Genomic DNA, 14699 nt, shown 5'->3' with positions numbered 1-14699 from the left:
AGCAAGAAGCTGGAAGGGGAGGAGGAGGAGGATACCTCGGGGAACTTGATCTGAGATCAGCTGAGTTAATAAAGCACTTGAGAAAGTTACTAGGGCACCATCGGTGAGCTCTGCAGGAACAGACAGTGTGAGAGTTTTCTGCCCATCAGTGGTCACAGTAGGTGATGTAAAATATTTTATTTCACGTACAGAGAGGTGACACACAGCTTGAGTTTAATGCCTCAAGGAAGCATCCAACTAGGGACAGTGGACCACCCGAGACAGTGTCCAGAGAGGGAAAAACATCTTTTCGCGGGGAATTCTTTTGAGTCCATCCCTAGTCGAGTACCTTAGTGACTTAGAAGCTTTAGAACCCAATGCAATGAGGACAGCATAAAAACTGTTAAAAACAATCAGGTTGGGCATATCAATATTTATTGAAATACTGAAAAAAAATTTCCATTTTGTTGAGAAATTCCTGGCAAGAACTGACATGACAATATGTGTTTCACTGAGACAGGAAGTAACGTCAGCAAGGAACCGACTTCACGCTCTCCAGGTGGCCCGGGTTCAGAGCCGGGGCTAGCGGCAGAAGCAACCTAGCACAGACATTCAGACACGACAGGTTGTCTGTTTAGGAACACAGACCACTGACAACAAACCGGGCCAAGCCAAAGCCCATCGTCTGAGTCTGCCTTCACTGATCGATCCTGCAATTGATAAGGCAGCTGCTAAGCAAACGTCGGGTTGCAAACCGGTCAACGACGCGCTCTAGAGAAAGGCCACATGCCAGCCGTGCGTGGACCACAGACGCTGAGTGGCATCCTTGTTTATCAGCGTGCCTCTGATGTCACCAAGCAGTGTGGCTGGAACTTTGCGGGTCGCCTTCTTTCTAACTGTTCTCGTTGGGTAATTGACCAGTTACAACATAACGATGTGTGACCTTTTTAGGTGTACTAGTCAGCGGGGAATATTGTATATTTAAAATCAGAAAACATGGATTTTGGGAATCAATATATTATTATTTTTTGCAGCGTTAAAAACTTGCAAATAACCATCCCTCATATCTCAAAATTTGCCTCCACCCACGTTCCACGTGCACGATGGAGCCACTTCATCCACTGCCGACACCGCTCCTCTCCAGCGTGGTGTTTCACTGGGGAGAGGGAAGGTGCTGCTGTGTCCTTGATGCTTTGGATGTGGACTCAGCTATTTTTCACTGTCCCTTGAGCCATGGAAGTAACATGGGTGACTGAGCCTCTAATGAGGTGGCTCAGCTAAAGGGTCCCCTTCCCGTGGACGAGTATTAGAGGTGATTAATAAAAATAATAAAATAAGCCTCTTTGTACACACAGAAGTCATAACTAATATCTTTGGTATACAACTTACGATGCTTGGAAAGAAAACCCAGGGAAGACTCCACCCTTGTTAAATTTACTCGTAAACAGAGGAAGCTACAAGTCACATAATTTACAATAGATATTAAATAAACTACGGTAAGAATTATGAAGATTTACAGACATTTAATCAAGAATGATTTTAATTCATTAAGACCCTTCTTTGTCCCTGAACTATGTTCCACTAACTTGAAGACATGCTACAATAAACACATATATTTGGTTTCTTCAGTCTCGGCTATATCTTATACAAAGGTGAAACCAAGGAACAATAAATTAGCATCAGAATTGTCTACAGTTGAAACTATGATGTACAATATAAATAAACTATTCAAAAGCCAGAAATGCTTATGAAAAAAATTAAGGGACTAGGAGATACTTTTTTTTTTTTTTACAGTTTCTACAAATGATTGTGCCGCCGATAATCTCAAAAAAAAAAATTTAAAGTCTAAATGAGATTCCCGTTTTTGATTTTAGTGTCTCACGACATACAATAATTAAGTACTGTTAAAAATAATTAGCAATCAGAAAAATAACATTAAGGAAATTACTGCTTTAGCAATTTCGTAATATCACAGCTCCCCCCTCCCCACCAAGGACCTAAAGAATGTAAACACTATGTTTTATTTGACTTTAAAGTATTAATACTTTATTTTCAACAAAGGTTGGTCCGCATCTGCACAGCCAGCTCTGGGAACTGAAGTAAGGCAAGACTTCCACACCTGTGGCATCGCCTGTGAGTAGCACTGACAGCGTCGCCTGGAGACTTCGTTTCGCAAGTCTTCATCCTCCAGTATCTGTTCTATAGCAGACTGTGGTCTACGTCTTAGCAAGGTCGGTATTGCTCTCTTCCCTTCCCTTCTGGGGAAGACTTGATCGCTTTAGTATCTTTCCAGGCCCTCTGTAAAAATCACTGTTTCCACACCATGTGTAGGGAACGTTCAAATGTAACAGAGTCAATTTATCTGCTTACTCCATCTTTTATTTTGCTTTGCTCAACTTGCTTCAGTTCTGTCTTAGGCTGCTTACACCTGTGGCTGACGTGCCAGCAAAATGTGTTTCACGTTGTATTTTTCAATGAACTACAAACCTCGATGGTTAAAAAGGCTGATGTATTCTAACGAGCCTTGCAGGCAGAAATTTCCAGGAAATCCAGCAGTGCTTAAGCTAAAGCTTTGAAAGTCTGTAGTCCCTGCCCTGGATGGTCATGAATGCTTACGTAAGATCAGAAGAGGGCTACCACCAGCTTTTTGTTTTGTTTTGTTTTGTTTTTTAACACGAACATACGACAGAACAAACCAGAATGTACTTAACATGGTACGCGAACACATTAACAGGCTGTTCTTATTAGCTGTTTGCAGGCCTAAAACACAGACGTTCAAGATTAGGCTTCTCATGACTTGGTGGTGCTACTCGGGGGTGTGGCTGAGCGCAAGTCCTCAGGACAGATTCCCAGATGGCGGGACAGAAGGTGCTGGGTCCTCGAGGGGAAGAGAGAAGGGCTGTTGCAGGTGCAGCCGATGGATTCTGGACGATGGGTTCAGGTCAGTTTCACCACGGAGGGATTCCGTAAGCTCAAATCCCCCGCTGCATACACCTAATTAACAACACTGATCAGTCCCTCAATTTCTTCACAGCGGAGATCAGTTCAAATATACAAGAATCATTCTGTCCGGTTCTATCCTGACATGGCGTTGCCATCCATCTGTGAGCTCATTCCGCTCCATCACAATTATCTTTTATATGGAATCCTTCGGGGACGTGAAGCCTTTGATTCACAGTTTGCAGTACAAATACCCTGATACATCATTTATTTGCTATTAAGTATTTGATTATTACGCCTTTTAAAATTCAGTATCTTTAAACCAAGTGTTTTAATTAGTGTTGCTTGGAGCAGTTCGGAGCATGTTTCCCCCTTTCCTCCTGGCCCCCCCGCCCCCCCCATCTCTCTCTGTTCTGGACGCTGGCGCCCTGGGGCTGCGGCTAAGCTCTTTTGGCGTGCAGCATCTCAATCAGGAGGTTGTTGTAAGGGACGTCCCCGTTCAGGTGCTTGTAGTAGAGGTACTCCTCCGCCTGCAGGCTGATGGCCCGGATCTCGGGCAGCCGGAGGAGCAGCTGCCCGAACTTCTCTGTCTGCTGCGGGTAGTTGCACATGGTGTAGTCCAGCAGGGCAGCGTTGACTTGCTCCTGGACCCCTTCCACCAGCTGGAAGTTCTCAAGGTTTTTGACATCTGGATTAAAAAAAAAAAAAAGCACACTATTTAAATGGCGTCTTAATTCCTGTTTACGACGTCAGTGTGTTCAATTCATGGATGCATTTTCCTCCTGACATAAAGCGTACTTTACACGCTGCTGAATATTCAGTAAGCCCCACTTCACCAAGCTTCCTGGGAAAATGATCACAAAAGAGCTTTAGAAGAATGTCTTGTTGAAATTCCGCCTATACCTCAGATCAATTAGACACCAATGGGTTTTGAGCAAGGTCAGCCCTTTTCACAGCCCTTACAAAAGGAAAGGCTTGAGGATTCCTAAAGTAGGGGGATCATAATATATTGCCCGCAAATGAGTCCCTGGAGAAAGACCTATCTTAACCCAGTATATTGCACAATTCATATAATTCTGTATTAATTTTTCTGACCCAAGGTGAAATCTGTGTCCAGGGTCTGATGTAGTTAATTCTAATAAAAAGTGACAGGGTTCTTGTTTCTGTTTGACATTTTCTAAATGATTCTGAAAGCCTTTGACTTGTCTAGTCTATGCTAATGAACCATCTGGTACACTCCAGTGACTGCCAACAGAATCAGCGCTCCTGGAACTCCTAAAATATATATCTCGGTGACTAATGATCTTTATCAAATGAAAGCTTTGTCCTTTAGGCAGAATACAAGCCAGGATGGCCGGTGCCCTTTAACCTGAGTGTGGTTTCTGAAGTCTGAGACTTTTTTTCCTCCCCTCCTGGTCATGGTCTCCTACAGAGAAGATGGGTTCAGCCTAACTCCTGGTGGCCCTCTGCCCTACGAGTCCTCACAAATGTTGAGTAAGAGGGAAACAGAGTCAAAAGGGACTGACACACGTACACAGACGATGAGCCAGGGAAGACGGTCACGTTGGAATTTCTCTTCTGGAGTTTGTTTATGTTAACAGTGCAGCTTTTCTGCAATGTGTATATAGAAGCCTCTGGAAGGAACATATAGACATGTGTGTGTGTTTACATATGGCTGTGCTAAGAAAGTAAACAGATGAAGCCACCCTCCCACCTCTGCTTTATTTTCTAATTGGACAAAAGTAAATAAGAAAGATTTAGTAGAAAACCACATAATATGCCAACTAAAAGGTTAAATGTACTAAACCCGGCTAAGAGTTACCAGAGCAATTCATATCCAGTATTTTTGTCACTATATGTGGTCAAACTTAGCCTGCATGTATGTGCGTGTCCATCTTGGTATCTCTAAATTTTCTTTTTTGGTGGGGGGCAAGTAGTAAGGTTTGTTTGTTTATTTATTTGATGGAGGGACTGGGGGTTGAACCCAGGCCCTCCTGTTTGCTAAGCGCCTCCTCCACCACTGAGCCATACCCCCATCTTGGTATCTAAATGCTGCTGCAATATGCAGCCTTACACTTGCTGTCCCAGTGTGTTGAGGAAGAGTTCAGTGTTTACATTTGCAGCCACAACTTTGCATGAAACATGCTTCCCCGCTCCATCCCCAAATCTCTGCCCCAAATGAACAACTGTGAGGAATTAGTACTTGAATACACAGTGAGTGTGAGCATTGGAGACCACATCTATTTCAAATGGACAATGAAAAATACTTGATTATTTGTTAATGAGATGAACAGATGAACACTACACTATTCGGAGCTCTGTGTCTTCCTGTGGCATTAAACTGGTGGCCAGGGGTGGGTGGCAGCGTAGTGCTCCAGGGTAGAGTGATGTGTGCGAGGTCCTGGGTTCAATCCCCAGCACCTCCATTACCAAAAAAAAAAAAAAAAAAAAAGTTGGAAAAAAATTAAGAAAAAAAATCTTGCCGCCAAGGTCTTGTCCACTGGACATTTTGACACAGGTGGCCCTTGACAGTTAATAAAGCATTTTCCAAACTAACAAAATGTTGTAAATCAAACTTCAATAAAAAAAAATTCCATCTATCCCATCTAGAACATCTAAAAATTATTTTACATTATTTAAAAATACAAGTATTGCGCCATTTGCCAGATATTTGCCATTTGCGACCACATGGCTGGCCCTAGAGGGTATTATGCTGAGTGAAGTACGTCAGATGGAAAATGACGCAAGAACCCGTTTGGTTCAAAAGGGCCACACGTAACCTGGGAAGCAGCGTCACTACGCGCGCAAGGCGGCGGCGGGCCGCGCGCAGGACAGGCCGCCTGCCGCCGCGGGCTCGCGTCCGCTTGGAGACGTAGGTCCCTCGTGCAGCACCACGGCAGACAACCGGTAACTCAAAAGTAGGTTCATCTGAATTATGACGAACTATTTTTCTTTTTGAAGGTTAGGGTTTATTTGTTTTATTATTATTTTTGTTAATGGAGGTACCGGGGATCGACTCCGGCGTCGCGTGCGTGCCACGCATGCGCCCTACCACCGAGCTCGGCCCTCCCCGGTGACAAACCTCTCGGCCTGGCTTGTCGCTACCCTCCAAACCGCCGCGAGAGCGCGGAACTCAGCTTTCTCTCCTGCACACCACCGAGAAGTTGAAAAAGAAAAAACAAAAACTAACCAGGCAACTTCCGGGGTTACAGTGATTTTAACACAATCATAGAAAAAAAATTGAAATGGAGTATTATTTTCTGCTACAATGAGAGAGATTCTCACAGTAAGAAAAGCTAGCAGTAGTCACAGAGATTACTAGGGAGGGTGCAGGGATTTGCACACTATAAAATGCAAGATAAATGAATAATAGCCGTTTTTAGAAAGTTGTTTTTGAAACCTTTTTTTTGATAAATGTATTTTTTTCTGTACTAGGTTCAACCTTCTGTGATAAATTGTGCCACTGTGTTATAGAAAAAAACCAAACAGGCTAACAAATATTAAGGACAGATCCAACGTGCTGGCTTATTTGCTTATTAGTATTACAGAATGATCATTTAAAGTCTTCAGATCAGCATTTGCTGGATAATTTCAGTGAATATTGGTCCAAACTAGTACCTTTCTCCCCAAAGTTTAAAAATCCATGCAATTTTCCTTCTGAATGAAAATATTAGGTTTCCCATACTTTGGCCGTATAGTAAGTTCCTCTCTAAAGTTCACCAGAGTTGGATTAATTATTCCATTCCATTATTTTTACGGATTTATCATTAAACATTACGAAAGTTACGAGCCAGTTGCCCCAAAGGTGCTCACTTACTGAATGCCTGTTTTGTTTCTATGTCTGTACAGGCAACTTGTAACTTAGTGGCGATGATTCTGATATTTCAGCTATAAGGTCAAAGCAGGAAAGAAAAAGGGTTTGATTGATTTACTCTCATTCCCTGGCCGAGAAGTTCCTGCATCACTGCTGACCTGTTTCAGCTCCGTGTTCTGCTCACTGCATCTCGCTCTCCTTTATTAACTGTCACTTTCCCTACATAAACTGTCAGCACCGTGGGTGAGAACCATGTTACATATTATATGTTAGTCAAGGCATCCTCAGGGATTTCTCCAATTAACGTTTGCTTTATAGGTGTACTTGTACAAGATGGATAAAGTTGTAAAATGACCTATTCCATTAGTTGTTACGTGTCTTACAAACCAATTTCTTTTCTTTTTCTAACTTGAAAATTGATTTATACACTAGATCTCTCCCACAAATAAAATATTTTAAATGTAATGGTGTTTTCTAGTCAAAGAATCCTTTGGTGAATCCTTCTGTGACCTGAATCGTCAAGTCTTGGGTCGCGTGTTTTGCCAACGAGGGTTTTCACTGGTCGGTTCTGCTTTTTTTTAACTGAAGAACAGCCGGTTACAGTGTGTCAGTTTCTGGTGCGCAGCACAGCGTCCCAGTCATGCACACACGTACATAGATTCGCTTTCATGTTCAGACGTGTAAGCCATATGTTTGCTCTTCACTCCCCTATTAAGCAGCGCTGCACCCGCTTTGGATTTTAGAGCGAGACCCTGTTGGATGAGTGGAGATTGACAGGAGACCAAAACTGCCCCCGGTTCTTCTGTGATGTTTGATGCAGGATCCCAAAGTCTCCTGCGTTTGGCACTCTGTGTGTTCCTTTGAAATCTAGTTAAGCTTCATGTTAATACAGTTTAGACACACGAGTTAATGAACCCCATCATTACAAATTCTGAGCTGGAAACTGTATGTAAACAGACAGAAGCATCCCCGACCCTTTCTCCAGCGCCTTTAAATTTTGATGACCCGCAAAAGCATTTGGGGCTTCTCCTTTAAGTATCAACCTCTTATCATCTATTCTACTTTATTCACTCAGGGACTAATTACCAACTTTTTGTATGAAGCAGCATTACGAGAAGCTCACAGTGGGGGTGCTCAGATTTTTCCCATCCTTATTGGAAAGTAAACCCTTAGGTCTTCTTGAATATATTACAGCTGGCTTTTTGGTCCTACGCAGCATTCAGGCCCTGCAGATGAACACGCTGATTTCTGCCTCCCTGGTACCTGCCACGTGGCGCAGCCGGTGACCCTCCCGTGCAGCACGCTCTTGTCAGAGACGGCGCCTTTGCTGAGCACGGGGGCCGGGGGACCGGGGGGCTCAAATGGCCTGAGAATATGACTATCTTTGTTAACTTCCCACACCTGGGGAAAAAGAAGTCTCCTCTGTGTCGTTCAAGGACACAGAAGTGGGAAAAAGAGGTACCACTTTGCACCCAGAGAACCTTTTTTCCTCGAGGCTTTTGGAGGGATGACAATGAATAACTGCTTTCCAGTTTGTCCTCAGAAGACCCTCCCCTTTGATAAGCCAGAGAAGGAGACAAGAAGTGAATTTTCTATAAGAATTCATTCAAAAATTATTCTTAAAGGGTTCTATTTAAATAACTTGTATGAATAATTTTGTAAGAACTTGGGAGAGCAACACGCTGGCTGCTTTCACGTGAACGAAGCTCACTTAACGCGGCGCGTGAGGGCTCGTGGCCAGCTGCAGTGGGCATTTGCAGTGCCCACGCCTGAGATTAGCTCCTACTCTGTTTCCAGCAAGACTTAAAGTTTTAAATCAGTTACTATTAAGTCCTGTACATAAATGTGTGTGTATGTGTATGTGATTGTCAGCCAAGACCTACGTTTAGCGATGGGAACATACAGTTCAGTGAGTTCACATGCAAACGGCCAGTAAGAAAATGCCACACTCTGGCAGGAAAATGTGGACAGAGCACACGTATTATTTACGTACGGAGAAATAAGCCCTTCCAACGGGTTGGCGCTGTATAAACGGCGAAGCAGTCTAACGTGCACCTTGTACTTCCTACCTGACATGCACCCAGGATCGGCGTTCACGCGTTCGTTCAGAAAGCCCCGTGGCTGGTGTTGACGACACAGGGTGCCAGACACAGACCCGGGTCGGGGGGCTTCCCGAACACGTTGGAGAGGCGCACCGGGTGTCCCGGGTAGACCCAGGACGGGCACTTAACCCAGGGCCTGGGGGCAAGCGACACGGGAGAGTGAGCCGGGCAGCACGGGGGCAACAGGCCAGCGCAGCTGGGGCGCCCCACACAGAGCCTCAGAGCCGCCGGAGCGGGGGCCTTGGAGCAAAGCAGCTTACCCTTCACGGAGGAGGCGGCGGGGGTGGGGGCAAGGTAAGGACAGACCCTAAGGTTTCAGACACTGCCCGTCGGAGAGAGTCTGGATTTCATTCTGAAAGCAGCACAGAAGCATCGCAAGATTTTCGGAAGGAAGCACACGATCAGCTCTCTGATGGAGAAAGTGTCGGAGGAGGGGAGCGGGTGGGCAGGTGAGGCAGGGTCAGGATGGGGCAGACTCACGAAGGGAGGACTGTGGTGGCCCCGGGGGTGGGGATGGACTTGAAAGGCATCGAGATGGTTGGCTCAGCAGCTGTCCGCCCGGGATGAAGTGAGAGCAGGAGAGGTCCTGGGTGCTGGGTGGCGTCTGGGTGTCCATCAGTGGGGGGAGGTGGTGGCCACCCCTCCGGCAAGAGGAGGAAAAGCAGATCGAGGGGCAGCACTGGACAACTCGAGGCACCGTGTTCAGTTCAAGAAGCACTGGGATGTTCACTAGGGATGCAGAGGAGACGGCTGGAGACAGAGGTCCCGGCGTCAGCAGAGGCTGGGCAGGTGTCCCAGTTTGGGACTCGTCAGGGGGTGGGTGACGGCTGAAGCCCTGGAGGTGGTGGGACTGTGCCGACAGGAGAGGAGGGCCTGGGGCTGGGATTTGGGGAAGGCTGACTTGCAAACGAGTCTGTCCTGAGAAGGCATTACAAGTGTTACGCAATGAAGACGCAGAGACATTAAATGGTTAAAAAGATCTCGAGGTTCAGGACAGACCCAGAGACTGGAGAAGGTGCTACCACCTACCAAGCACGAGTCGGCGCACAAAAAGTTGTCCTTGCCTGTCTCAGCGACACTGTGACGCAGACGCAGGAAGCAACCGTACGGTTACGGGGGGGAGGGATAAAGTGAGGGTTCAAGATTCGCAGGTACTCACTACTGTGCACAGAGTAAGCAAGGTCCTACTGCACAGCCCAGGGAACTGTGCTCAGCACCTTGCAGTGGCCCATCTGAACCAGACAGGCGCGTGTGTGTGTGTGTGCCTGAGTCACCGTGCTGTGCACCTGAGGCCAGCGCTAAAGCAACTGTGCTTCCATTCAAGAAAAACACCCCCCAAACCCCACGCCCAGAACAGTGAGATGAATCATGTAAACGTGAATAATACGAATTACCTGTCAAACACGCACAACTACCTGTATGCTCACAAGGCCCTCTTTTTCCTATGATTTTCCCGCTAAAACTTGGAGACTTCGCTTGCTTGCGGTGCACTTCTGGAAGGTGACCTTCCCCAGCAGAGACCTGGTCACTCTCCTGGCCGTGAGATCTCACGGACAAAACAGCCTCTGATGTTGCCGTCTTCCAGTTGCCGGAAGGCAGCGGGCACCCTTGCACGTTTACCCATTCTCAGTCACAAAGAATAGTCAAGGAAACAAAACCGAAGTTTTAAGTTTCAGTGAAAACCTTTCCACCCTGTTTTACTCATTTTCAAGCCCAATTTCCCCAACCAGACAAGGACTTGGCACAAAACGCTGTGAATGCGGCGCCTCGTGTGGTGGCCGCAAAGGCCAGGCTCGGGAGACATCCTCGCAGAGAACGTCACCTGCCCTTTCCTCAGTTTCACGTCCGTATCATGACACTCTCAAGAGGCAGTGCCCCCCCCCCCCCCCCCAGTGGAAAAGAACATTCCTCGCTGATCAAATATCGTGATTTCTCGTTGCGGTTCCTCCTCTAACTGTGATCACGAGGGTGTCACTATTTGGGGCTTCAAGTTTCTTCGTCTTCAAGGCTTGGACTTGAAGATCTCTCTGGCCACCCCCGGCCCCGACAGCTCACGACTCTGGGATTGTGAACCCAAGTTTTGAAAGGAAGGCACTGGACTCGGGTCAGCACACAGCGGGCCCTGGCCTCGCTCTGCGTTCTCCCTGTGAGCCTGGCACCTGTGTTCTCACTCCACTGTCTGGGTTCGACTTGGATTCTCCAGGATGGGTTTTTGGCCTAAATTACAAACTGTTTCAAACTCCATTGAGTTTGAACCCCATTACATGTTGTGCTTTTCTAGGGAAACAGATTCAAAAAGGACTCCTGGCTGGAACTTTGACGGCCGGGCCAAGCCCGCCTGCTCTTCTCAACGCGTCGGCGTTTTCTAGGTGCAGAGCACGTGCTTCGTCCGCGACGCTCCCCGCCCTCCCCGGCGCCTCGAGGCCCCAGGCCGAAGGGTGCAGCTTTACCACCTTCTGTAGGCACAGCTGCTGCCGGACGTCTCTGCTTGAATGGCCGGAGGCATCTCAAACTCAAGTGTGCAGCCCGGAGCTTGGCCCCTCCAGTCCTCTGAGCCTGCCCTTCCCTGGCTCTCTGATACCAGTCATTACCCCAGTGTCCCCCAGAAGCTTCCCCAAACCCATCTCTGTGGCTTGGACAGCACAGTCTGTGTGCCCATCACATGGGGCGCTGGGTGTCCCATGGTCACCTGTTTATTTGGAGGATGACATGTCTCTACCCGGTCAGTGGTCGCCCTCCCCAGGCCTAGGCACAAGGAGACCCACTTGGCACTTGCTGAAAGAAAGAATATATTTTCACGTCAGTTCACACATCAGTCCTCCCCTTGTGTCTGGAAGATCTTGCAAACATGTCCAATCACATCTTCCTGATCCCGCAGTCGCTGTGCCCTGCTTGCCCCGCTGGACTGTGTTCTCTTGGACGGCAAGACACCCAGCACACACACTGTTAAACCTGCTGATCTGAATTAAGCCCCCACGAATATAAGCCATGTGCAAATTATTCCCTAAGAATATACTGAACACCTTCCACGAGCCAACTGTCCCAGCGACCAGACCCTAACCAGTTTCAGACTTCCTCACTTCCTTAAACTCATGACCAATTTCAGATCTAACCTTAGAACATTTCTTATCATTTATCTCCAGAAAAGTATGTTTTGACTCAAAATTGGAGAAACCGCATTCAACGAACAGGAGACGGAAGAACATTTAGTTTGTTCTGTATATACATTTGCAATTTGTTCTCCAGAATTCTTAGGGATTAAACTGAGGAAGGAAGGCTATGAGCTAAAGGAGTTTAAGATCAAGAATTGAAACAGATCATATGCTGTATCAACGTCTACATAGCAGATGATACTGAAAACCACGTACAAATGCATGGAGGATGAGAGGCAAAAGGAAAAGGTCTTTGGCTGGGAATCAATTGAGTATTTTGAGCCAGGAAACAGAATTTAAAGGGGCACACATGGGCCAAGGCAATTTCCTGATTTCCCCCTAAATTTCAAATAAAGCTGTGCGTCAAAGAGACTTAATACTCAGGGCAAATACATACAATGTCAAGTAAACTAGGTGACATTTCAAGTGCACACGACTCTCAGCATCGCAGCTGCCCTGGCCGGCCGGCCCTGGGAACCCGAGTCCTTATCGGGGTACAAAGGCCATCTGTCCCCGCAGAACATGAATCGTCCACACTCATAAAACGCCGTCTTTCGCAGAAAAGCGCCTCATTCCATTCTCGTAGTCACATCCTAAAACAGTTTTGAACCCTAACCTGGCATCTGATTTCCATTCAGGAACTTCTGCGGTTTTTGCAAAGTTGTCCTATTCTCATTGAATAAGATACGGGGTTCAGTTTATTCAGGTGTTAAGTCAAGAGTATGAATAAACCAACGTTATCATATGAAAGAGAATTAAACAGGCAGATCCAAGTGGGGATATATTAAGCCAAATTTAAGCTCCAGTTGTTGAATTTAGCCGGGGCTAGACGTCTGGTTTGCCTCGGGGTAAATTCAGCTTTCCAGCTAATCGAACGAGGAACACTGCCTCAGGTCTGATGAAATTTACAAGAGCGTGCTGTCCAACAGTTCTTGTTAAAAATACTCGCTTCAAGGCATTCTTAGCATCTTTGGGATGAAGACCGTATTTGCATTTAATTATTTGATTTCAAACTTTTATGACTGTGGATCAAATATTAGCTTAGCCAATTAAAATATTATTTTGTGGGAGAGCAGCAAAGAGCCCAGATCAGTCCGACTTCCTCGGCCCTGGTTGTGCTCTGTGACCTTCTTACTGGCTCCCTGAAAGACCCTTTCTAAGAGGGGAGAGGAAACAGTAACATTTGAGACATAAATGCACGTGTAGCAAACAAGGTGGTGTGCTGGCAGCGCGCAGCTGGCTGGAAGCGCCTCCCCGCAGCACGGTGGCGGCCTGGGAGACCGAGGGTGTGGTCGCCTAGATATTTCTACCCGCACAATCAATACTCCTTCATAATTCAGCGCGTGAAAGAAACCCTGTTCTTTAAAAGGCGCGTGTTAGTCCACTTGCGGGGCCGGGGGTGGCTTTAGTCCCCAAACAAGGCTGGTTCCGGCCAGTGTTCCGTCCTCCAGGTCTGGGAGGCAGCGAGGGATGGGAGAGGGCCGGGGATGAGCCGGCCAGAGGGCGCCACAGGGGAAAGAAGCTTGCTTCAAACTGAAGAGCAGTAGGACACTCTTTAAAATCTTTTCCAAGTGGAATTGTTGAAACAAGGCATTCGACAAGCTCCCTCAAACAACCAGCTTCTTCTGTGTAACTAGCATGGCTCAGACCTGAGAGCCCAGAGCTGACAGGCGGGAGTCCCCGGGAATCTTGCTGCACTGAGTCCTCCGGCACCAAGGTCATGAGACAGTAGGTCGATCTGGGGCCAGGAAGACGCAGGTGTGTGTCCACCATCCGGCTGTGCTCCAGACCCGGATGTGGCCCGTGGGGACATCCCCGCCGTGACTTAGCTTCCGTACGTCCCATGGCGGCTGCGATTAGGTGTGAGTGGACCACACACCTGGGGAACCGCTGCCGCCCGGGGTTCCCAGTTCTCACCCTACTCATTTCAGCAGAAGCTCGAACCCAAGACGTGACTATAACAGACTCGTCATTTGAAAGAATAACTATTGATTATTTTAAGAGAATGAAGCACATTACAGTTAAGTCAATACAAGGATGTGTAACAAGGTTGGGAATTTTGCCTCCCAAAAAGCAAGAGAGACCACGGGTAAACGCCCGCATTCGGTCGTTGGCTCACTAATTAAGACTCAGCAACTTGAACCCTGTGCGAATTCGGACACTGCGTCTGGGTTTTGTTTGTGACAGGAAGTTTAAAGAATGCCTTTCTGTGTTGTATTCTGAATCTCCAACTCATAAGAAGTAAATTCTATCTGAAACCAGCAGCAGAATCAGACATTCAAGGAATTAAAAGTACTATTAATGTGCCATCTATTTTAAAAATCCCTTTTTTAAACGTTAAAGGCCTTTTTTTAAGGTATTCTATGAAATGTAGGCTTATTGTGTTTTATAATTTCTGAGAATAAAGTATTTGTTTAATTCCTTGAACTCCTATCCAATTCTTTCCGTCTATTTTTTCTCACTTCCCTCAACACTGCTATCAGGTGTGGTTCTGGCTGTCTGAGAAAGAGACTATTGCATGGACGACAGGATTGGGAGGAAAACCCATCAGAGCAGGAATTCTTCAACGTGGCATCTGATGCTCCCAGTCGCCTTTTAACTGTACCCCCTGCGCCAGCACTATGGCTTCAGAGAAAGCACTGGGTTGAGAGCACTAAAAACTGTACTTTTTTAATTGCGTGGGGATTCAGCTTTCTGTTGCCAAGTCAGATT

General features: G+C 46.7%; 1 protein-coding gene and 1 long non-coding RNA gene across 8 annotated transcripts in view; one reads left to right on the top strand and one right to left on the bottom strand.

Moving 5' to 3' along the window:
* The window catches only part of LOC116659355, an 81757-nt gene extending 79606 nt beyond the window's left edge, over positions 1–2151 (top strand). Inside the window, exon 4 of one of the 2 annotated variants that reach the window (XR_004314705.1) lies at positions 2041–2151. This is a non-coding gene — a long non-coding RNA (uncharacterized LOC116659355). The remainder of the gene's footprint in view (positions 1–2040) is intronic. The other variant, XR_004314706.1, reaches the window with a different exon arrangement.
* Positions 1998–14699, bottom strand: part of NR5A2 (nuclear receptor subfamily 5 group A member 2) — a 110595-nt gene continuing 97893 nt past the window's right edge. For 4 of the 6 annotated variants that reach the window (XM_032466823.1, XM_032466826.1, XM_032466825.1 and 1 more), the window contains exon 7: positions 3360–3607. In XM_032466823.1, the coding sequence (XP_032322714.1) occupies positions 3360–3607 (248 nt within the window). Of the gene's footprint in view, positions 3608–14699 lie in introns of all 6 variants that reach the window. The other 2 variants (XM_032466828.1, XM_032466824.1) reach the window with 2 other exon arrangements.

Source organism: Camelus ferus, chromosome 23 (assembly GCF_009834535.1).
Source record: "Camelus ferus isolate YT-003-E chromosome 23, BCGSAC_Cfer_1.0, whole genome shotgun sequence".
Lineage (NCBI taxonomy): Eukaryota > Metazoa > Chordata > Mammalia > Artiodactyla > Camelidae > Camelus > Camelus ferus.
Note: the sequence above shows the minus strand (reverse complement) of the source record. Positions and strands in the feature narration are given on the sequence as shown.